Source organism: Palaemon carinicauda, chromosome 17 (genome assembly GCF_036898095.1).
Source record: "Palaemon carinicauda isolate YSFRI2023 chromosome 17, ASM3689809v2, whole genome shotgun sequence".
Lineage (NCBI taxonomy): Eukaryota > Metazoa > Arthropoda > Malacostraca > Decapoda > Palaemonidae > Palaemon > Palaemon carinicauda.
The window spans coordinates 106,769,800-106,795,183 of NC_090741.1; the positions used below are offsets into that span (position 1 = coordinate 106,769,800).

The window sequence follows — 25,384 nt, forward strand, 5'->3', positions numbered from 1 at the left end:
GCATGTTCTTGCTGCACCATCTGCTAACATGCGTGAGCTACCGCATCAGCAGTGGGAAGGTTCTGTAGAGCTGCTGGGTTCCAGCACTATGCGGCATTCTCCGCAGCCCATGCAGCATGCTCTGCATACAGCATGCTCCGCATACCATGCAGCATGAGCCGCATACCTTACAGCATGCTCTGCATACCATACCGCATGCTCCTCAACCCACCGCAGCCCCTCCCACACACCAGCACTCTGCTTTTGTTGTTGCCAGCTCCCACACTCCGACTGCGGAGAAGGTTGACGATGCACCCGTGGGCCTACACCTCCCACGGTTGTGCGCCCGGCATGGCTTCCTGCTCTCACACTCTTGTTGTGAGAGCTCCTCCACCCATGCACAGTCAACCCTGCCAGATGTATGATGACTCCCACACACAGAGCACTCCGTTGCCGTGCGTGAGCTACCACAAGCTGCCGTGTTTTGACACGGTGTGTCAGCCTCCGCAACACACTGTGGTTACCGCCACTCGCCAGCAGCAAACTAGTCAGTCAGGAGTTGAGGCTTCCCCACACAACTTTGGTTGTTGCCAACTCACAGACTGTCATACAGTTACATGACGTTGCCTTCTGGTCTGCTACTTATACACCAGTGCTGTATGTCCTCACGCTCCTGTTGTGGTTGACAGTTCAGTTTTTGACAGTTCACAGACTGTCAAGCAGTTTCATAACGTTGCCTTCTGGTCTGCTGCTTTTGCACCAGTGAAACCCTCACTGAGAGAACCTAGCTTTTCTAGGATATGGTTCCTGTAGATGAGAAAGTGCTGTTCTCCCTCCTTCTGATATTCCCTTGAGGACTCTGTCATTTGGAGAGGAGCCTTAAGCTGCTTAGCCTCCTATGGACTTTTATTTAAGCATAACATGCTTCCAGGGAGGGTAAATGGTTCCGCTTCAGTCGCTAACCCCGTCTGTTGCCACACCTGCTCCCATAGACCTTGGGCTTTGTTGCAAGACATGCAGTCCAAGCTTAGTCCTTGATAGAGGATTTTTTACGGAGAAGACCCTTCTTGCCAACGACCTTCCTACCGGTTGGTTGTACGCCCTGTTGACGCTGAGGTATCCTACTCACGTCCGCCAGTTGAGATGGTTCCTCCACCGGTGCGACCCAGTGTGGGTTGCCAGTCGCACGTTGATGTTATGCTACTCTCGGAGGTGGTTGTGGACGTTCAGTGTGTCACTGGGAAGACGTTCAACAACCAGCAGAGGTGACTTGTTGTGACGCAGTGCGGCAACCTCAGCAACCCAATAAGGGGTTGTCTGTACTACCCAGACAGTCTAGACAGTTTCGGGTTGTCGCTGTACTTCCTCGCTTCCCCATGGTTGACAGTTCACAGACTGTGCAGCAGTACCATGATCTTGTGTCCGGCTCCGTCACGCATCCACCAGTGCGACCGGATTCAGCGAGTCAGACGTTGCCCACTCCGTTGCCGTTTCCTCATCAGTTTCGGATGAGGAACCCTCTGATGAGGACATGGCTGAACAAGAAGATCAATCCCCAGCCCTGCTATCCATCCAGAAGATGCTGAAGAAGGAATACGGCCCTGTCAGGCTGTGGATGAGTCTGGTTAGGACACTGTCATCCGTGGTGCATTTGGTGTCACTTGGAAGACTACACCTCCGTCCTCTTCGGTTTCATCTAGCTCTTCACTGGAAAAGGACAAGACGCTAGAAGCGGTCTCGATCCCGGTTTCCGGAAGATAAGTCTGGTCTAACCTGAGGAAAGGACTTTATCAACCTTTTATAGGGTCTTCCCCTGACTGTTCAGACTCCCAACCACGTTCTCTTCTCAGACGCATCGGACGTAGGCTGGGGTGCGACCTTAGGCGGTAGGGAATGCTCGGGATTATGGAACTCGCGTCAAAGGACAATGCATTTTAACTGCGAGAAGCTTCTGGCAGTAAGTCTGACCTGGAAAAGCTTCAGGTCTCTCCTTCAAGTAATGGAGGTCAACACGGACAACTCCCTGCTTTGATGTTCATCTCCTAGCAAGGAGGGACCTACTCTCTGACATGGTGCGAGTTCGCTAGTGACCTCCTCTCCTGTTCAACAGGTCTAGACTTTTCACTAGTAACAAATTTCTTCCAAGGCAACTTGAATGTCTTAGCAGTTTGTCTCAGTAGGAAGGGACAATAATTCCAACATATTGGACCCTCCACAGAGATGTATGCAAGAGACTTTGGGTCACCTGGGGCCATCCAACCATAGATCTCTTCGCAACCTCGATGTCCAAGAGGCTCTCAACAGACCCAGCAGTGGTTCTTTTAGATGCCTTTCTACTAGATTAGTCTCATCTAGATCTATATGCATTCCCTCCGTTCTAGTTTGTCAACAAGGTACTGCAGAAGTTCGCCTCTCACGTTGGGACAAAGTTGACACTAGTTGCTTCCCTCTAGCCCGTGAGAGAATAACTTACCGAGGTACTTCGATGGCTAGTAGACGTTCCCAGAACTCTTCCCCTAAGGGTGGACCTGCTACGTCTGCCACGCGTAAGAAGGTACTCCAAGGCCTCCACGCTCTTCGTCTCACTGCCTTCAGAGTATCGAAAGACTCTCGAGAACTAGAGGTTTTTCGAAGGAGGCAACCAGAGCGATTGTTAGAGCAAGGAGAACATCCACCCTTAGAGTCTACCAATCGAAGTGGGGATTCTTCCTAAACTGGTGCAAGTCAGTATCCGTATCCTCGACCAGTACCTCTGTAACTCAAATAGCTGACTTCCTCTTATATCTGAGAAAAGAGCGATCTCTTTCAGCTCCCACTTTCAAGGGTTACAGAAGCATGTTGGCATCAGTCTTCCGTCACAGAGGCTTAGATCTTTTTAACAATAAAGATCTACAGGACCTCCTTAAGTCTTTTGAGACCACGAAGGAGCGTCGTTTGGTTACACCTGGTTGGAATTTAGACGTGGTTCTAAGATTCCTTATGTTAGACAGGTTCGAACCACTTCAATCAGCCTCCCTGAAAGATCTCACCTTTAAGACTCTTTTCCTGATATGCTTTACCAGCTAAAAGAGTCAGTGAGATTCATGCCTTCAGCAAGAACATCGGATTTTCATCCGAAACGGCTACATGTTCTACATCTTGGTTTTCTAGCCAAACACGAGCTGCCTTCTCGGCCTTGACCAATATCGTTCGTTATTCCAAACTTATCGATATGGTTGGAAATGAACTAGAAAGAGTATTATGTCCTGTAGAGCTCTTAAGTTCTATTTTAAAAACCTTTATGAGGCCCGTCTGAAGCTTTATGGTGTTCAGTTAAGAATTCATCTTTGCCTATGTCAGAGAATTCTTTATCCTATTATTTTCAGACTGTTAATACGAGAAGCTCATTCCCTTCTGAATGAGGAAGACCAAGCTTGGCTGAAGGTAAGGACACACGAAGTTAGAGCTATCACAACTTCCGTGACCTTTTAATAAAATAGATCTCAGCAAAATATTTTCGACGCAACCTTTTGGAAAAGCTAATCAGTGTTCGCGTCTTTTATCTTAAGAATGTCCAGTCTCTTTACGAGAACTGCTACACTCTGGGACCATTCGTAGCAACGAGTGCAGTAGTGGTGGGGGCTCCACCACTACAATTCCCTAATTCCAGAACCTTTTTAATCTTTCTCTTGAAATATTTCTGGGTTGTCCGGAAGGCTAAGAAGCCTTCCGCATCCTGGTTGATTTGGCGGGTGGTCAAATTCTTTCTTGAGAAGCGCCTAGATTAGAGGTTGTGATGAGGTCCTTTAGTATGGGTTGCAGCCCTTAATACTTCAGCACCTAGGAGTCGCTCAGCATCCTAAGAGGATCGCTAGGCTCAGTAAGGAAGACGTACTTAAAAAGGCAGAGTAATGGTTCAAGTCGACTTCCTTACCAGGTACTTATTTATTTTATGTTTGTTATTTTGAATAACGGCTAAAATAAGTTACGGGATACTTAGCTTCTTTGTTAACATGTATGCTGGTCTCCACCCACCACCCTGGGTGTGAATCAGCTACATGATCATCGGGTAAGATTAATATTGAAAAATGTTATTTTCATTAGTAAAATAAATTTTTGAATATACTTACCCGATGATCATGAATTGAAGGACCCGCCCTTCCTCCCCATAGAGAACCAGTGGACCGAGGAGAAAATTGAGTTCTTGTTGACAAGAAGTACTTGAGTACCTACTCACAGATGGCGCTGTTGTGTACACCCCCACCTGTATAGCGATCGCTGGCGTATCCCGACCGTAGATTTCTGTCGGGCAACAGAGTTGACAGCTACATGATCATCGGGTAAGTATATTCAAAAATTTATTTTACTAATGAAAATAACATATTTCAAAGAAAAAATAAGAGATAGAGAAATTAGATAGAATAGTGTGCCTGAGTGTACCCTCAAGCAAGAGAAATCTATCCAAAGACATTGGAAGACCATGGCTATGGCACTGCCCAAGACTAGAGAACATTGGTTTGATTTTGTATGTATTGTGTATAAATAGATTAGTAATTATATTGGTTCATGACACTCCTAATAATAGTGGTGTTTTTTTTTTTTAACTTTTCTTAGGTCTATGCCTGTGGAGAAGGAACTGGTGGTCGTCTAGGTCTTGGCCATTGCAGTAATGTTCCAGTGCCACGGCAGGTGACTGCTCTAAGTCAGTATGTTGTAAAGAAAGTGGCTGTTCACTCAGGTGGCAGACATGCTATGGCCCTCACTGTTGATGGAAAGGTAGGAAGGATTAGTTTATACATTTATTTTCAGACATTATTTCATTACCTTTTTTGTGATGTAAGGCCAAGCCGATCCAAAATTAAAATCCACATTTCTGGAAAGAGAACAAATGCCCGGTACTGAAAAAAGCTGTCAAAACAAACTATGGTACTTAACATTGGTAAAGGTGAAGTAGCAGCGTCAGTCATGATAAATTAAGCCAAAAACGGGACAAAACACCAAGAGCACAAAGAAAAACGACTAAGCCAGCAAGTCCAAAACAGAAGGATGTCCTAGAGGGCGTTCATGTTGGGTGTCAGTGGCGTGGTCCAAATGTGGTTTCTAGGGCCTCTGTTACGGCCCTTCCCTTTGATGAAGGAATTATCTAAATGGAAGACAGCCTGTGAATAGTGGTTTTCACACGCCCCTGCTGTATACACGACACCCACAAGGTGCTCGCGCGAGGGTAGTAACCTCTGCATTCCATGCTTTTATCTTTCTCTGGTATATTTGGAAGATTTTTATCAGAAAAGTGTAAAGAAGGACCCTTTTCACCGGGCGTCACAGGTCTCTCCCCAGAAATAGATTTTTTCTTCGTCAAAATCCCTTTATCATATATCTCTTGTATCATGAGAATTACTTTTGAGAAACCAAATTACAGTAGACTAACCTCTCTACTCTATTTCTTTATCCCATCTTCTACTTCAATGTATTAGAAGATAATGTTTCAAAAGATAACATTACAAAATCTCTTAAAACTGAGACTATAAATTTGTTAAAACACGATATAAATAATTTACTAAGCTTTATAATGAAGCACCACAGAGCTAAAAAAAAATTCAATTATCATGATGCGGGAACATGGATGAAACTCCGGTTAACTTCTATATGTGATTCAGCTTAACAGTAAATAAAATGTGAGAGAAGGATTTCAAATAAAACTTTTGAAATTAGTGTGCTAATTGGAAAATGATTGATCAAGTAATAACCGTTTCTTTTAGAAAATATGAAATGTCCTTTGGTAGTTTGCCTTAATCAGCAGATATGGAAAGCATAGATAAGTGTTGATCGACATAAATGTAAACAGTGGAAAAGCTTATAATTTGCTATGTTTTTATTTATTAATATGATCCTGTTCTAAAAATTAAATATGGCTGCATTATTTTTTAATATTGTTAAGTGAAACATCAGTTTAATCAAAATCCAGTTTATTTCAAACATAGCTGTAATTTTTTTTCATCATAGTAAATGGTTATATAGTTTGAACAATGACATAATCTAGTCCAAGAGTGCATATGCTAATTTTACATCTCCTGTATGATGTGACTCTTGAATTTAGCTTTAAAATTTATCTTCAAAACTTAATGTTAAGTACATATATTTGGTTTATAATGCTTTTATGCTTAAGAAAGCTTATGCATAAAACTAAGTATGGCTTCAAGAAATCCTTTGATAATATTAGTGTCAGATATACATAATAATGTACCATTTATCTGGGGATAGTCTTATTTTCCATATTTTATAAGAGATTTGGTATTTGTGAATAATTTGTGAATATAACTCTGGAGCTATTGCTTATAAAGGAAAATCCATTCCAGTTATTCTGAGGTATTGGATGTGATGAGACTGAAAATTAATTTTGAAGTCTCGTGGTCATTTCAGTGTCTCGTATAGTTGTTGTTTTTTATTTGTTAATTTGATACTGATGCACTCTGTGGAGCTGTTTTATTTATATTGATAATTCAAGAAAATCAATAACTTTTGCAAATATGTGAAGAACTTTGATATATACAATAATGCAAAGTGAAAATTACTTTCAGGTGTTCTCTTGGGGTGAAGGAGAGGATGGGAAACTGGGACATGGCAACCGTCTGAGCTACGATAGGCCAAAGTTAATCGAGTCTTTGAAATCAAAACGTATCAGAGACATAGCTTGTGGCAGTTCCCACACAGCTGCCATAACATCAAGTGGTGAGCTGTATTGTTGGGGTCTGGGAGAATATGGTCGCTTAGGTCTGGGCGACACGAGTACGCAGCTCAAGCCAAAACTCGTCAAAGCACTGCTAGGTCAGAGGGTTGTACAGGTAAGTCAGACATCTAAAGTGTAGAATTAGAATGTGCACTGAAACAGTGGTAAATGTATCTGCAGTACGATGTTCTGTGTTGGAGATATACGTAATTTGTAGTCATAAACATCTTTTATATATTTTAACAAGTTAATGGTTTTAAATTTTTCTACAGGTGGCATGTGGTAGCAGAGATGCACAAACTCTTGCCCTGACATCAGAAGGAATGGTTTTCTCTTGGGGAGATGGTGACTTTGGGAAACTTGGCCGGGGAGGGTCAGAGGGATGTGCTCTACCTCAAAATATTGAAAGATTGAATGGCCTTGGTGTTTGTCAAATAGAATGTGGTGCTCAGTTTTCTCTTACCTTAACTAAAAGTGGACAGGTTTGTTAAATGTTTTGTAATTTATTCTTTCATTTTGGGACCTTCATAGTTGTATTAATATACTTTGACTTTAAAGAGAAAATTTTGGTTATATTTTTGTTGAGGTAAAAACTAATTTATATGAAACAAGTGTATGGAAATCTTGTCAAGAAATTATGTACAGTGTGCTGTAAGTTTAATAAATATATATTATTGTACTTACTGCATTTTTTAAGTACTTTTGTATACTCTAATAATAACTTAGGTGCTAATTAGAGATGAAAATTATGTAATGTAATGAAAATTAAGTAAAAATAGTTCTTCCAACAAAAATTTTGTATCTCACTTGCATTATTACTCTCTGAAATTGCTTCACATTTTAATTGTGGTTTTCAGGTCTGGACTTGGGGCAAAGGAGATTATTTCCGTCTTGGTCATGGCACTGACCAGCATGTCCGTAAACCAACTCTCGTTGAAGGTCTTAAAGGAAAGAAAATAGTGCATGTTGCTGTAGGAGCGTTGCACTGTTTAGCAGTCACGGAATCTGGACAGGTAATTTCATAGGATATATTGCGATGTTTTATCATAGTTTTAGCTGTTTTTGTGTATTGTTTCCCTGTTCATTGAGAGTGCACTGCATTGTTTTTGTTTATGAAGTTTATTGTAGGCTGCACTAAAAGTTTTGTGCTCACATTCATTGCTATCAGTGACTCTAAACTGTTTTGGTATGTACTTCCTGAAGTTTTGGCAGCATTTCAATGACCACTATATGTAAGTCATAGATATGATAGTTACATGTTACTAATAGTTTTATTTCTCAGTGTATATAATGTATTGTGGTTTGCTGTTGATCATGGACTTATTTTGAGGGTTTGAGGGTCAGTCATAAGACCTCTAACATATCTCAAAGGTTGCATACATTCAAACCCTCATGTGAAGTGATGTGATAAACTTTAAAACATAGGGTAATTGCAGATACAGTACTGTATACTGTATTCATAACCTATAAACATTCACCTTTATACAGTGCTCAAAGTAAATAATTTCTTGATTATTGATAATGCTGTAGTCATACCTCATGTTAAGTTGTTAGTTTACAGTATTCCAAGACTCGCAACTCAGCATGGATTAATCCACTGTAAAACAACCTAGATACACCATAAGAGTTTGTGAAGAGTCCTGTATCTTTGCTTGATAGTTCAATCTTTTTACTGCTTAATGAATGTACAGTAAAAACTCCTTAACCACTGATTTTCCAACTGCAGATATAGCTATACACTGTTGAGCTACTGATACTATCATAAGGACATAATTTGAAAATTCCGCTAAATAGAGAAGCACTGGGCAAAATTTTAAAACTGCTTGTAATTACATTCCCACTCGGTGATGTATGCTGGTAAAAAGCGATACCTCCTAAATGTGTTTCAAGTGAAGAGAATGTTGTCTCAGAGAATGAATGGTTTCTCCCATTCTTCCTTTTTTCTATTTCCTTTTAATAAATCTTTCAATTTTTTATTTCTGTTATTCACAATTTTTTAAGGTTCATCCTAGTGCGCTGTACGTTTATTCCTTATATCCTTATTCCTTTCCTTATTCCATATTATCCTTATTTCCTTTCTGAGTTCCTGTTATTTTTCACTGTATTAATTTGATTTAATGCAATCTTTTTTTTTATAGACAAAATTATTTCATAAAACTTGATTTATATTTCTTTTCCAGGCTTTGCTTAAACCAGTTCTACACTTCCCTGCACACACCTCTGTTGTTAGTTTTAGCCTCCATACCCCACAGCATATCAATTTGGTTTTTTGATGAAGAATTAGATATCATAAAATTTATTATTTAATGAAACAATTTGCAATTTTTCAAAAGAAAGCTCTTTAAAGTTATCATAGCTGAGAAAATAAAAAACTCTCAACTCTACTCAAGATTTTTTCAATACCCACATATAAACATGGCGGTCAGAACTGCAGTCAAAATAAAGACATTGGCGTTAACTCGTTATAAAGGGAAATTTCCTTGTGGCTAGACTGTGGCATTAAATATAGATATGGAAAATTGATTTTGATTAGTTGAATATATTTCTTGTTACCATGTTATATCTTTAAAGGGCTTTCAATTAAAGAGATAGAGTGAGTGTGTCATATTACTGTTCATATATTATTAAATTTTTTTTTCAGACATTAAATATCAAACATTACATATCCATGTATATTACTGTATGTCTTACATCTTCTTTCGATAATTATCATGTGTATTATACAGTATGACATGAGTGCTGAATAGTTTGCTGTATATTTTTTAAATTGATATTACCAGTACTTTATTTTAAAGAGTTCAGGTTGCATGTTATGCGACAAATACCTCAACTGCTGAGGACAGTGGCTGGAAACTAATGAATGCAGATAAGGTCATACTGTATAAATTTTTATTGTAAATGTAAAAAGTTTACGTGTATTTTTCCTGTTATTTAGAAAATTAAAACTAGAAAACAAATTAACACTCAGTGATTTAACAAGAGGTTTGACTACCTGTACTTAAAGTTGAATGAAAATTTCCACTTTTTACATACATACATATACCAAGGCACTTCCCCCAATTTTGGGGGTTAGCCGACATCAACAAATGAAACAAAAACAAAAAAGGGGACCTCTACTCTCTACGTTCCTCCACTTTTTAAGTGTTAGTAAATTATCTCTTCAAATTTTTCATGTGTACTATTGAATTTGTAAGTTATTTGAATACATCAATGTATATACAAACTAGCAAAAGACTTACAGTACTTGTTTTTAGGTGTATGCCTGGGGGGATAACGACCATGGACAGCAAGGCAACGGCACAACTATTGTAAATCGACGGCCAGCATTAGTCTGTGGCTTGGAAGGCATCAAAATTGCTCGAGTTGCTTGTGGTTCATCACATAGTGTAGCTTGGACTGTCCCAGACCCTCCATTGCCTGCAGCTACTGAGCCAGTGATGTTTACGACAACAAAAGATCCTTTAGGAGCTCATGCCCTTGGTGAGTATTTTGTGCATTTTCTTACATAATAAGTTATGCATTTACTAAGGATAATATTTATGCATGGGTATAATATTGGATTTGATAATATCTGACCACTTGTTTAAAAAATGCATGCAACTGGAAGTGGCTTAATTTTATTAATAGGGATTTGCAGATGCACTTTTCTTCCGCCGTGTTTGTTTGCAATACAAAGGAGCCACTGATCTTGTTTGTATAATATGTTATAGACTTGTGCTCTCTAAATTGTAAATATTTTTTTTGTTTATTGTCATTTGTTAGTTTTTTTATATCCCCTGTTATTTTATCATTACAATATTTCCTGTTTGTTAATTCAGTTATGCTGTTTCAAAGAACTTATATAGTAATTTTGCACCATGAAACTTTCAGGCATATCTTGTGGGTCTTAGTACACAGTAACCAACCACCAAACAAGCCAAATTCATTCCGAGAGTACATTTGAAAGCTGGAAAGTTTGGTGGTATAGCATCATTAGGGTTAGACAACTCCCAACCTTCCACTGTTTTTAATTAGCTGATTGTGCTATCATCACTAGCTAACCAGTTATGAATGTAACAAGAATGTATGAAGTTATTCGCTCCCAATTTTCTTGATAGCACTTAGGTATTTTTAAGTTTCAATAGCTTGTTAACTCTTAATTTTATGATTCCCCCCCCCTTTTATTTTGATTATTAGTTAGTAGAAGCATTATGACAGGCATCTAGCTTCTCCAGTTTTTTCCTTTTGAGAGGAGTGTCAGACTTGTTAGTTTTTTCCTCACCTATATGTGCATGATTTAGTTATTTTCTTGTTTGTAGACAGTTATTATTTAAGGTACATGAGTGTTGTCAGTTATTGCTCTGGTATTAGCCTTTAGAGACCACGCATCACATTAACCCGAAAAAAGTGGCTTTGACGAAGGAAAAATATTTTTGGGAGCTGCTGTGTGATCTCCAAGACTGTCCCTCCCTAGCTTCTTGTAGGGAAGGGGGTTATTTGATTCTCTCTCTGAATATGGAAGGTGGTTATTTGATTCTTTCCCTGAGTATGGAAGGTGGTTATTTGATTCTTTCCCTGAGTATGGAAGGTGGTTATTTGATTCTTTCCCTGAGTATGGAAGGTGGTTATTTGATTCTATCCCTGAGTATGGAAGGTGGTTATTTGATTCTCTCTCTAAGTATGAAAGGTGGTGGCTTGGTGCAAATAGTATTATCTCCAGATGGTTCTCGGTGATGGCATATACTCGATTACCAGATGATTTCAATATTGGAGGTGCTGTGACGAGGTCAATAGTTTGAACTTGTATATACTGAAGCTGTGCTTTACCCATTGAAACACTGGCCTTAGAACAGGAGAGATGAGAATAAGCTTTTATTGCAAAATTCTCTATTAGATATTTGGTATTTTCTAAGCAAAACCTTTAAGTTCAAACATAAAATCACTTATGCAAATTAATTAGCACTATATAAACTTACAGGTGTAACCGAACCCCTTGGAGTTGATTCAGGATCAAATTCTGGGGCCTCTAACTGCATTGGAGGGACACCGGCCAACCCATCTCTTTCACGTGTAGTTCTGTCACTTGAGTCGTCTGCAGCAAGGCAGGCTGCTCTACAACATATTTTAAATGCATTGCAAGTGATGTATGCAAGAGACTGTGTCATAGCAGCATTAAATTCCAATGTCTCCGCTCTCTTGCAAACCAAAGAACAGTTAAATGGTAAGTTAACATATCAATAAGTTTATAATTTGAAAGGTCGTATATGTTCAATAGCCTGTACCTTTTTGAAAAGTATATTTTCCACTGCTAGTTTTGGTACAAGAGTAGGATGTATGCACAAAGAGGATGTTGGTGTTATAGTTTTATTAAGAAAGTGATCCACTTTTATAAATATTTTTTCCGTATCGATTAAATTAACTCCACCAAACCAAATGGGATTTCATGTATATTTTCTTCATTAATGTTAGCGAAATTTTAAGAAAGTATAGAGGTAGAGTAAACTAGCATACTGCAATGTTTATCAAAGATTTCATTTTAGGCATCTTTAGTTTTACCATCCCTTCTGCATAAATTTTTTATGATGAAGCTACTATGATAACTTGAATGTGTTTATATCTATGATTTTTCAATATTAAACTTAGCCGGTGATTATATAAGCTGCAACTCTGTTGCTCGACAGAAAACTCTACGTAAAAAATCCGCCAGCGATCGCTATGCAGGTAGGGGGTGTACTTCAACAGCGCCATCTGTCGTGCAGGTACTCAGTACTCAATGTAAACACAGAACTCAATTTTCTCTCTGTCGGGCTACCGGCAAGACCTACTAATTCGCTGTTACTAACTGGATTTGTTTTCACAACTATTTGGTGAAGTACACTATTCTAGTTTTGAGCTTTCGCTATGCAGGTGTTTTATCTTCATCTCAAAACTTGAACTCGTTTTGGATAGATTTAATTATGGTGACAAAGAGAGTATGGACTCTCTTTCACTTTTAAATGGCCGACCCTTCCCTTAGACGGAAGTGTGTTTAGGTTTTTAGTAATTTTTCTTATCACGTTATAGATCTATATATTTTATATCTCTCCGCCTTTATTAGGCCTCTTCGATTAACTTTCCATTTATTATAAACATATAAAAATAAATTTTAATGTTTTGTTTATATGCGACCTTTCCTGATAGTAGGCGGTCCTAACTTGGAACCGAAGTTAATCAACGTTGAGCCCGTTATATCGTATTTAGCCTTTAAAGAATTTAAAACTTTTTAAATGTAATGTTTTATGAAAGAATTTCTTTGATAGTCTTCGTACTGTTTTCAAAGATGAACTAACGTTTAGTTTTTTAGGCTACGCAGTTGTTGACGTTCAGGACGTTCAACATGCGCTCTATCGTTACGATAGAGAGAGAGTGTATCACGGTTTCACTTTGCAGTAAGAGTAAATCGATTCTGACGTTTTGTTCATTCTTTCTTAGGAGAGATAGAGACGGAGGGAGAGAGAGGAGAGAAAACGTTCCGTTCAAGCGGGTAACGTTGTTCTCGTGTTACTCTCGTCCCTAGTCTCTGTACAGGGAGGAAGGTAAAACGTTTTTAGGTTTTTATTCTCGTCCCCAGGCTTTGTGCGGTGAGAGATTGAAAACGTAGTTTATATGAACTAGTGTTTAGTCTCTTTCCCAGCCACTGAATTTTTTATCTTAATATATGTTTTCTGTTTTTTGCTGGTATTAATGAGCTGCATTATACGACTGATTTCGCAATTACTACCTTTTAATGAAGGGTAGAATTGCGTGTTTCAGGTAGAAATCAGTAAAAGTTTCGATTTCAGTGAAATAAGTGCAAAACAGAAAATCGATAAAGTGATATGCGCAAAGTGTTACAGTGTTGCGTCCGAGGGTTCGTCTGTTCGTGCCTGTCGTTCACCTAGTCCGGGACCTCTTGCAAGCTCCCAAGCCCAGGGGAGAAGTAATGTCGAACGACTTATGGGTTCGAGAGGCCTTGATCAACGAACAGACGTTTCCCTCCGTGGTTTCGGGCGTATCTACCCAAGATCGCCCCACCCACACAAAGACGAGAGAGCCCATTTATTCCTCGTCTGCGGAAGAGGTTTCTCGTAAGAAACCATGGACCAAGGTCTCGCGGCTTATTAAGCGCAAGTCGGTCCCTTCCGCGCAAGTCCAACGGCCCAGTTGTAGCCACTGGGTCAGTTCGGACTCGCTGCAGTCTTCCGACGACTGCTCACCTCCTAAGAGAGGCAAAGCGGTACCGCATCAGGCAGTCACACCGTCTGTTGCCGCACCTGCTCCTGTAGACCCTAAGTGGTCTTTGCTGCAGACCATGCAGTCTCAGTTAACGTCATTGATGCAGGACTTTCGTGCGGAGAAGGTTGACACTGCACCAACCTCTAGCCTACAACCAACCACGGTTGTGCGTCCTGTGGACGCTGAGGCGACCTTCTGCCGCACTCCAGCTGAGAGAGTCCCGCCACCCATGCGTTCCAGTGTACCCTGCCAGCCGCATGTTGACGTTCAGCGACGCACGGAACCTTCCGTTGACGTTCGGGAGGTACAACAACAGTCTAAGTTGTTTTGTTTTGACGCGGTGCGTCAACCTCCGCATTCTAGAGTTGTTTTGACTGCTCAGTCTAGACAGTCAAAGCAGTCTCGAGTGGACACTGTACGTCCTCACGCACCTGTTGTGGTTGACAGTTCAGTTGTTGACAGTTCACAGACTGTCAAGCAGTTACATGACGTTGCGTTCTGGTCCGCTACTAATGCACCAGTGAGAGACTCAGCTTTTATCGGACAAGGTTCCTGTAGATGAGGAAGTTGCTGTTCTCCCTCCTACTGATATTCCCTTGAGGACTCTGTCAGATGGAGAGGAGCCTTAAGCTGCTTAGCCTCCTATAGACTTTAATTAAATCATGATGATTTTTTTAAGGATCTTCGTCCGGATCTTGTAACTGCTGCTCCTCGTTCGCCTAAACGTCAGAGCTTACACTAGGCCTAGCTACTTCGAAGCCGTTGTTTTTAAGCTAGTGCTCTCTCGCTCTCATAGAGAGCATTACGTTGGCTAGGCGACTGGTTTTTTCACCAGGAGGAGTTTTGGGGATACAGCCTTTGTTTTCCCTTCTTTTAAACTGGCTTATAGAGCGAGAGTCTGATATGACACGAGAGAAGTTCTCGGCTTGGGAGTTCATGCCTCTGCCCAGATAGACTTCTCAATTCTGGTAGACTCTCCCTGGCGCCTAGCCAGGAGACGCTCCAAGTTGTTTACAGGTCAACTTCTCAGCTTTTATCGAGCCTTTGAAGTTTTGCTGTACTATTATGTCACACATAACAAGGCTTTCAGGGATGGTAAACGGTTCCGCCTCAGTCGCTAACCCCGTCTGTTGCCACACCTGCTCCCGTAGACCCTAAATGGGCTTTGCTGCAAGACATGCAGTCCAAGCTTGCGTCCTTGATAGAGGACTTAAATGCGGAGAAGAACCTTCTGGCCAACAACCTTCCAACCGGTCGGTTGTGCTCCCTGTTGACGCTGAGGTAACCTACTCGCGTCTGCCAGTTGAGGTGGTTCCTCCTTCTGGCCAACAACCTTCCAACCGGTCGGTTGTGCGCCCTGTTGACGCTGAGGTAACCTACTCGCGTCTGCCAGTTGAGGTGGTTCCTCCACCGATGCGACCCAGTGTGGGTTGCCAGCCGCACGTTGACGTTAAGCGACGCTCGGAGGTGGTTGTTGACGTTCAGGACGTTCAACAACCAGCAGAGGTGACTTGTTGTGACGCAGTGCGTCAACCTCAGCAACCCGGTAGGGTGTTGACTGCACAACCCAGATGGTCTAGACAGTTTCGGGTTGACGCTGTACTTCCTCACGCACCCATGGTTGTTGACAGTTCACAGACTGTGCAGCAGTTCCATGATATTGCGTCCGGCTCCGTCACGCATCCACCAGTGCGACGGGATTCAGCGAGTCAGACGTTGCCCACTCCGTTGCCGTTTTCCTCATCAGTTTCGGATGAGGAACCCTCTGATGAGGACGTTGCTGAACAAGACGATCAGCCCCCAGCCCTGCTATCCATCCAGAAGATGCTGAAGAAGGAACGCTGCTCAGTCAGGCTGTGGATGAGTCTGGTAGGGACGCTGTCATCCGTGGATCAATTTGTGTCACTAGGAAGACTACACCTCCGTCCTCTTCTATACCATCTAGCTTTTCACTGGAAAAGGACAAGACGCTAGAAGCGGTCTCGATCCCGGTTTCCGAAAAGATAAAGTCTTGTCTGACTTGGTGAAAGGACTATATCAACCTAAGAGAGGGTCTTCCCCTGACTGTTCAGACTCCCAACCACGTTCTCTTCTCGGACGCATCGGACGTAGGCTGGGGTGCGACATTAGACGGTCGGGAATGCTCGGGATTATGGAACTCGAGTCAAAGGACAATGCATTTCAACTGCAAGGAGCTACTGGCAGTACGTCTGGCCTGGAAAAGCTTCAGGTCTCTCCTTCAAGGCAAAGTGGTGGAGGTGAACTCAGACAACACCACGGCTTTGGTGTACATCTCCAAGCAAGGAGGGACCTACTCTCTGACGTTGTACGAGATCGCAAGGGACCTCCTCACATGGTCAAAAGGTCTAGACATATCACTAGTAACGAGGTTCATCCAAGGCAACTTGAATGTCATGGCAGATTGTCTCAGTCGGAAGGGACAAATAATTCCATCAGAATGGACCCTCCACAAGGATGTATGCAAGAGACTTTGGGCCACCTGAGGCCAGCCAACCATAGATCTCTTCGCAACCTCGATGACCAAGAGGCTCCCAATATTTTGCTCACCAATCCCGGACCCAGTAGCAGTTCATATAGATGCCTTTCTCCTAGATTGGTCACATCTAGATCTATATGCATTCCCTCCGTTCAAGATTGTCAACAAGGTACTGCAGAAGTTCGCCTCTCACGAAGGGACAAGGTTGACGCTAGTTGCTTCCCTCTGGCCCGCGAGAGAATGGTTCACCGAGGTACTTCGATGGCTAGTAGACGTTCCCAGAACACTTCCCCTAAGGGTGGACCTTCTACGTCAGCCACACGTAAAGAAGGTACACCAAGGCCTCCACGCTCTTCGTCTGACTGCCTTCAGACTATCGAAAGACTCTCGAGAGCTAGAGGCTTTTTGAAGGAGGCAGCCAGAGCGATTGCTAGAGCAAGGAGAACATCCACCCTTAGAGTCTACCAATCGAAGTGGGAAATCTTCCGAAACTGGTGCAAGTCAGTATCCGTTTCCTCGACCAGTACCTCTGTAACTCAAATAGCTGACTTCCTCTTATATCTGAGGAAAGAACGATCTCTTTCAGCTCCCACTATCAAGGGTTACAGAAGCATGTTGGCCTCAGTCTTCCGTCACAGAGGCTTAGATCTTTCCAACAATAAAGATCTACAGGACCTCCTTAAGTCTTTTGAGACCACGAAGGAGCGTCGTTTGGTTACACCTGGTTGGAATTTAGACGTGGTACTAAGATTCCTTATGTCAGACAGGTTCGAACCGCTACAATCAGCCTCCCTGAAAGATCTCACCTTAAAGACTCTTTTCCTGGTATGCTTAGCCACAGCTAAAGGAGTCAGTGAGATTCATGCCTTCAGCAAGAACATCGGATTCTCATCCGAAACGGCTACATGTTCTACAACTTGGTTTTCTAGCCAAAAACGAGCTGCCTTCTCGGCCTTGGCCAATATCGTTCGATATTCCAAACTTATCGTATGGTTGGAAATGAACTAGAAAGAGTCTTATGCCCTGTAAGAGCTCTTAAGTTCTATTTAAAACGAACTAAACCTTTACGAGGCCCGTCTGAAGCTTTATGGTGTTCAGTTAAGAAACCATCTTTGCCTATGTCAAAGAATGCTTTATCCTTTTTTATCAGACTGTTAATACGAGAAGCTCATTCCCATCTGAATGAGGAAGACCAAGCTTTGCTGAAGGTAAGGACACACGAAGTTAGAGCTGTCGCAACTTCCGTGGCCTTTAAACAAAATAGATCTCTGCAAAGTATAATCGACGCAACCTATTGGAAAAGCAAGTCAGTGTTCGCGTCTTTTTTATCTTAAGAATGTCCAGTCTCTTTACGAGAACTGCTACACTCTGGGACCATTCGTCGCAACGAGTGCAGTAGTGGGTGAGGGCTCAACCACTACAATTCCCTAATTCCATAACCTTTTTAATCTTTCTCTTGAAATGTTTTATTATTGTTTTTGGGTTGTCCGGAAGGCTAAGAAGCCTTTCGCATCCTACTTGATTTGGCGGGTGGTCAAAGTCATTTCTTGAGAAGCGCCTAGATTAGAGGTTTTGATGAGGTCCTGTTGTATGGGTTGCAACCCTTGATACTTCAGCTCCTAGGGGTCGCTCAGCATCCTAAGAGGATCGCGAGGCTCCGTAAGGAAGACGTACTTAAAAAGGCAGAGTAATTGTTTAAGTCGACTTCCTTACCAGGTACTTATTTATTTTATGTTTGTTATTTTGAATAACTGCTAAAATTAAATAAAAAATCCTTAGCTCATAATAATGTAAACAATTATTGCTGGTCTCTACCCACCCCCCTGGGTGTGATTCAGCTTATATAATCACCGGCTAAGTTTAATATTGAAAAATGTTATTTTTATAATAAAATAAATTTTTGAATATACTTACCCGGTGATTATATATTAAAGGACCCTCCCTTCCTCCCCAATAGAGACCCAGTGGACCGAGGAGAAAATTGAGTTCTGTGTTTACATTGAGTACTGAGTACCTGCACGACAGATGGCGCTGTTGAAGTACACCCCCTACCTGCATAGCGATCGCTGGCGGATTTTTTACGTAGAGTTTTCTGTCGAGCAACAGAGTTGCAGCTTATATAATCACCGGGTAAGTATATTCAAAAATTTATTTTATTATAAAAATAACATATTTACAATGATTTCAAGATTGCTGTCATATTCTTTAGCTTTATTTGAACAAATCTCATTTATGAGTTTAATAGCATATCAAAGATTACTGGAGTTTAATCCATTTTGCCAATGCATGATAATTTATAGTTTTTAGGTTTGTGGTGCCTGATTATACGGTTTAGGAAATTAATAATTTTTCTTAAAATTCATTAGGTAGTTTTGTGCAATTTGGTTTACCTTTTCATTAACTTAATACACCATCTTGAATTTACTATGAATTCAGGAATTTCAGTCATATAAAATTGCATTACAGTATATCAAAACACCATTTTTTTTATTTTTTTCTCAATTTTTGTACAGAGCTTTCCTTGATTCCAAGCAGCTTGGTAGTTATGAACGTTGTTTTTAAATCTACAGCTTGCTGTTTAATTTGGCAGTATATATTCTTGATCTTTTCTTCAGAGCAAATAAGGGTATAATGTAAAAATATATCAAGTCTGCTTAAATTTGTAACCTAACTACGCAATTATTTACTATGGTATGATAATTGAAGTACTACAAGCAAAACAGTTGGTATTAGATTCAATTGTTCATAACAAAACAGCTGTTTTTTTTAGTCAGTTTCTATTGTGGCTATATGCATTTATGCAAGAGTTATGACATAATTAACAATACTTTTATCATTTTCTTTTACTTTTAAGGAATCGAGAAATTTTACTGCTACAAATTATCGATCAGAAATTTGTAACTTTGAACTTAGGATTTGTAAATTAAAGCATTGGACAAAATTATTTTATTCATATCTTGGAAAATTTATTCATTAAAGCTCCGTATACTTGGGCATTGGTGTATACATACATACTGTATGTGCATACATACATACAAACATATATCCATACATACATACTGTATATGTTTAATGTACTTTATAAAATAGAGACAACAATCCATTACCATTCATAAGTTACTGTCATGGAGGGTCAGGATAAGATGCTAGAGAAGCTGGAGGTGTTGTTGGATAGGCTGCAGGCCCCTCTACCTTTTTAAAGTACATACAGTATAGAGTTTTTTTGGCAGGATTGCATCCAAGATCTTTTCACACCTCACAGCATCCATGAACCCCCCCCCCCCCCCTTCTAGACACCTTCATAAACCTTTTGTGCTTGGATCCTGTTCCTCAAACTTTGCCATTGCTCCCTCTGGCAGGGCAAAACCCTCTGCCTAGGCCGTGACTATAAATTTCATGGGGTTTAGGATTGGGGAGTGGGGGTTCCTCATCTGCAATCATCTGGCTCTCCAGCTCAATGAGGTCTTCAGCAGACAACTCCACCCCATGAGATACCAGGAGCTCAGTGACATCATCAGCATCCACCGCAAGATCAAGATGCTTATTTAGGTTAACAACCTTCTTGGTTACAGCCTTACCTCCTCAAAGTCAAAGAAATCATTTACAAACTTGGGGCAAAGCTTCTTTCAAACACCATTAATGTTGGTTAGCTTCACCTCATCCCAAAAATGAGCAATGTTCTTTGTGTCATTTTAGATGTTGTAGGACTTACAGAACTACTTTAGGGTCTTGTCCTTCTCTGTTACCTCCAAAGCCATAGCAAATGACCTACATAGGCAGTAGGCCTTGAAGGAAGAAAATACTCCTTGTTCCATAGGCTGTAACAGGGAAGTAGTGTTTGGTGGCAAGTAAACCTCCTTGACTTATGGATGTAAGTCAGTTAAGTTGGATGAGTGCCTAGGGGCATTGTCCAGCAATAGAAGCATTTTAAAGGGTAGACCCTTCTTAACACAATAGCATTCAACCTCGGGCACAAAGTGGTTGAAAATTGTCTCCTTAAACAACATGAGTCACCAATGCCCTCCTATTAGATTTCCAGATGATGGTTAGCTTACTTTTCCTAACCTCCTTATGTGCCCCGGGATTCTACTTGGCATAGACTTAATATTGCAGTCGCCAGAAGTCTTATCACTAAGAAGCAAAGTATATCTCTCCTTGCCAACTTTGTCTGATTCACTTTAAAAATTGGTTCAATACAAAACCCACCTTCCCTAATAATCTCAGCCAATGCATCTGAGAATTCTTTTGCTACTTCATTATCAGCACTAGCAGCTTCACCTTGCACCATAAGGTTATAGAAATTAGCATGAGACTTAAATCTCATAAACCACTTCCTACTTTCCACAAACTCCTCATTTTCACTCCCTTCTCCTTTTTGACTTTTCAAGGTCTAGGACAAATGTGTAGCCTTCTCCTGAATCATTATAAGGCTCACTGGGATACGCCACTGATTCTTGTCATCCAACCAGAGCACTTACAACCTCTCTATCTCAGTTATAGGACCACTGCATTGTTTATTAATAATGGTTTTTCATAAGGGCAGGTCCTTTCATATACTCAAAGATGCGATCTTTATCTTTGACGATAATCCCAATTGTAGAACAACTCTGCTGAATGCGAGACCTACTGTATTTTCGTAGGGGTCTCCCTTTTTTGTTTCGTTTGACTATGTCCGCTTTGATTTCCACAGTTATGGCTTTTCTCTCCATGGATTCATTGCCATCAGGAGAGTCTTCCCTACACATTCCAGGCATGATGCAAAGCAAAAAAAAACAAAGCACAAATATCCAGAAAAGAGCAATATCCAAGTCTTGACTACGTATCATAAGCTAAGATGGCAAACTGATGCTAAAGTGACGTGTAATGTACTGCTACTCAGCCAGGCAATGGCATCAGTTGCTTTCTGCAATAGTAAGAAGTTTGTTGTATTAATAAACCAAGCATCATTACTCGAAATTTGATTTGCAAAGGATGGTGGATCTGCCAAGTAATGGGGACCAACCATGTAAATCTCTGCCAGTTCACCCAGTGGTCTTAGAGTTTAGGTTGGTCATATGAAAAATGGGAATTTAGTTACTCAGGACTTGAGAAAATATTTTCATGGAAAATATTCTTAACCACTTTTAGTTAGTTTGAAAATTCTAGTCAAGGTGATTTGTTGAGAAATACCTTTGGCCATATTCTTAAAAGTCCCTAATTAACCGATATATGCTGTATAGCTGTACTCTGGAAACTTCAATTGTCTTTCATCTAACTTTTTAGCACCTTTTTATCAGCCACTGTGTGTACAACCAGCCCTTGTGCCATTTACTTGTGTTGTGGTGATATTTCATGTTACTTTGACCAAGACTTTTCTCCAACTTCATATGTCCATTAATTAAATTAAGATTTTAGTTGATTTCCTTCTCTTTTTTGTCACGTTGCAACCCAGTTCCAAAACCAGTTGGACTTCAAACCCCAGAATCCATGACTGATGCCATAGCAGACACATCCTCATCTTTGTCTAGTCCTAATGGGGGAGAAATTGCCGAGGGAGGTGGTGAAGCTCCTGCATCAGCTCTTGAAGCTGCTGCTGTTCCAGGTGCATTGGTAAGTCATAGTAACTATATGTTTTAGAAGCAATTGCTCCTTCTCTCTTAATATTGACAAAATAAATAGTCAAAGTTTTCACTGTTCTATTTTGTGAAACTGAACTCCTCATCCTATTTATTCAAGGTATTAATGCTTTGTTATTTCATGAAAAATACTAATCATCACTTTTGATGACCTATATATTGATATTTTGTTAATTTATATTTAGTTGTTTCTCATTTCTTGTAGTTACTATTGTAACGATAAAAAGAGTTTAATACATCCATATACCAAGGCACTTCCCCCAATTTTGGAGAGGTAGCCAACATCAAACAAATGAAAAAAAAGGGGACCTTTCTTCTCTACGAGGGAATCAACCGAGTTCGGCTGGTACTGCTAGAGTTTAATAATGAAGAAAAATTTATAATTTGTTTATTTACCTTTCAGAGCTGTGGTACAAGTCCAGATAGTGAGGAAAGTGTATTGCTTCAGTTAGCCTCAGTTCCGTCCACTGGGTCTCTCTCTTCACGTGCCTCTAAGATATCACATTCTGCAATGAGTATCTTAGCAGCCACTCTCACAACTAAAGCTGATGTGGTAAGTTTTTTTATTATGAATGGGAAATTTGCAATTACAACAAAATTATTGGCTTTTGTTGTTCAGTATAGTAAGACTTTTTCCATAATTTATTAAAATCTATTACGTATTCATTTGCATATCTCATTAATATAAACAAAAATATATCCCAAACATAGGTACTGTATGTATGTAAGATTCTAAATGCAGTGTATGCTTATTCTTAAACATGGCGCTTGCATTTAGGTGAATATTTGAAAATATTCAATCTTTTAGTTGAATTAAAATTGATTATTCACAATGCTTTTACTAAGAAAGGCTTGAAATACTTTGGAAATTTGTTTTAACATTGTTCATCCCTCAAATTTTTTGCAGACCATCCAGGTGTCAAATCTGTTAGGATTGCCACACAGTCTGCCATTCTTGTTCTCAGCTTCTTCTCTTTCCTTTTCACCTTTCCTATAGTACTGTATACTGTTTATTGCTATTGTAATCATGATACAAACTAACATACTTGTTAATTTTATAGCTAATACATGTAAACCATTCATAGAAATTCTGATAATAAAGTAATTATATATACAGTATTATACAGGTTTATACATACAATATGTTTAAGAAATATTTGATATGTAATATAAAATGCATAATGAAAAACATGAATTTGTATTTCAGTTGTAGAAAAATATTCTCTCTCTCTTTCTAAATAAATTTCATAATTGATTGTCATTTTTTAATTTATCATATGCTTGAATAATTTTGAAACAGGAATTTTTATTTCAAGGAAAAACAATAATGAAATTAGAATTTATATAGAATTTACAGTAATTGGCAACATTTCTTAACATAAAAATTGCATTTTTTTAAAAAAGAAATCTTTTTATAATTACCATCAACTATGTTTGTCTAGTTATACTAACCTTTAATTTTGATTTTTCAACATGAAGCACCACGGTGAAATGGCAAAAATGAAATTTCAATTATTACCAGCTAGCCCGTTAATGCTGTGAACATTTTTTTATCCGTTTAGACTGCAGTGTTTTTTCTGACAAATTGAAAAGGAATGTGAAAAATAGAGCAGAACATGTTTCATGTTCATTAAAAAATATAAAAAAATTCCCGATAAATAAGATAGATAGAGGAAAAAATTTCTTTGTAAAATAAACAAATCGATGTACAGTAAGCTTTTAATGGAGCATTGCTAAAAATAAAATAGCCTGGCCAAATGTTTCTCACTAGAGCTTGAAATACTTCAGCTCTGAGATACAGGAAAGAATATCTCTATTTTCTGCAGTAAATTCATCTGAACAAAATCTGCATTAAAATAAATTAACGCAAAATATTGTGAGAAATACTGAAAAAAGGAAATAAGGATAATATGCAGTAAGAAAATGTATAAGGAACAGACCTAAGCTGAAATGAGCAATAAAAATGTGTGAGTAAGAGAAATGAAAAGCAAACTATAACTAGACTATGGGAGCTTAAGAAGTTCACCATTCTTTCTCTCTGTCTCTTAGAATTTGACATTGTAATTTTCACGGACATTTCCCGAGGAAGTGTTGAAATAGCGAGTGTTTTCTCTCTTGGTAGTCTCAACATATTTACCTAAGCTAGATGTTTTAGATAATTATAATATACATTATTTTGTCATATGTAAATCAGTGTCAACAATTTTTTGAAGGTCATACACCAAACTCATACACATGCTTTTAATATCTAATTCATCTGTAAATTCCCCATCTAGGTGTCAGATGAAGCAGAGGTTCATGATGATGATATGAATTCAAGTGGACTTGATGATTTCACAAGAAAACTTACAGAAGATGATGCCCGTGTCTTAGTTGACCTCTTGAAATTAGCAGTAGCCGGACGAGCAGGCCCAGGCTCTTCTGATGCAATTACTAAAGTGCTCATAGGTAACAACAAATAAACTTAATTTCATATTCAGTTAAAAATATAGTAAATCATTTCCCTGAGATTCCCAGTAAACCAGTGTACAGTATGCTAAAAGAATCAAATAAAATAATCACATCTCTTCAAATTCTTAAATTTTGAAAGAGTATTTGATATAATTACAGTAAATAAATTCTTATAATATATAAGAATGTCAAAGTAAAGAAGTCCTACAAATTACTATTTATTTCCTAAGGTCTTGCGCGAGAAAACTCGACTGTATCAGGAATGCTTACGGAGTTGTGTGTAACAGAGCTCGAAGATGCTGCCTCTGACACTGAAGCTATGCGATCAGTACCCCAACCTGTAGTGCAGGAAAGCTCTCACCCATATACTGATGATTCTTCACTGTCAGGTTCTGTCAAGATACCAGGTAAGCCACTGTGAATGTGATGATGGTTGATATTTATCTATCTTAATCTTCATCATGTAAATTAACTAATCATCAAACTTATTTTACTGGAAGTAAAATGAATCTGAGAATTGACATAATGACTTATTGTTTATATTAGGTTCCATAGGGTAATTTGATTTTTGCTCTAGGAGGATTTGAATTTTTTATTATATTAATTCTTTTGATATTTATTTTTGTAGGTGCTGAGGCTTTGAGAGTTGAATTTGATCGACAGTGCTCAACAGAAAGGAAACATGATCCTTTGACCATTATGGATGGAGGTGGAAAAGTTATCTGCACAAGATCAGGAAGGGAATGGTCAGATTGGTCCACTGAAGTTCGCATTGCTGGTTAGTTTTCAGTTATTTCACCAAAGACATTTCTGTTTGCCATTTATAAAAACAGTTGTATATTCAATTTAAGATCTAGGCGTCAAGCTCAGTTTATAAAACAAAGTAATAAAAGAATACAAAAG

The 25,384-nt window shown here is 39.5% G+C and overlaps 1 protein-coding gene across 1 annotated transcript in view; it reads left to right on the plus strand.

The window, feature by feature from the left end:
• HERC2 (E3 ubiquitin-protein ligase HERC2) overlaps positions 1 to 25,384 on the plus strand; it is a 496,511-nt gene that overhangs the window by 378,647 nt on the left and 92,480 nt on the right. Inside the window, exons 56-66 of the mRNA XM_068391274.1 lie at positions 4,573 to 4,734; positions 6,537 to 6,800; positions 6,958 to 7,167; positions 7,543 to 7,698; positions 9,940 to 10,165; positions 11,643 to 11,885; positions 21,847 to 22,004; positions 22,434 to 22,583; positions 24,307 to 24,478; positions 24,712 to 24,888; positions 25,110 to 25,259. Of these exons, the coding sequence (XP_068247375.1) occupies positions 4,573 to 4,734; positions 6,537 to 6,800; positions 6,958 to 7,167; positions 7,543 to 7,698; positions 9,940 to 10,165; positions 11,643 to 11,885; positions 21,847 to 22,004; positions 22,434 to 22,583; positions 24,307 to 24,478; positions 24,712 to 24,888; positions 25,110 to 25,259 (2,068 nt within the window). The remainder of the gene's footprint in view (positions 1 to 4,572; positions 4,735 to 6,536; positions 6,801 to 6,957; positions 7,168 to 7,542; positions 7,699 to 9,939; positions 10,166 to 11,642; positions 11,886 to 21,846; positions 22,005 to 22,433; positions 22,584 to 24,306; positions 24,479 to 24,711; positions 24,889 to 25,109; positions 25,260 to 25,384) is intronic.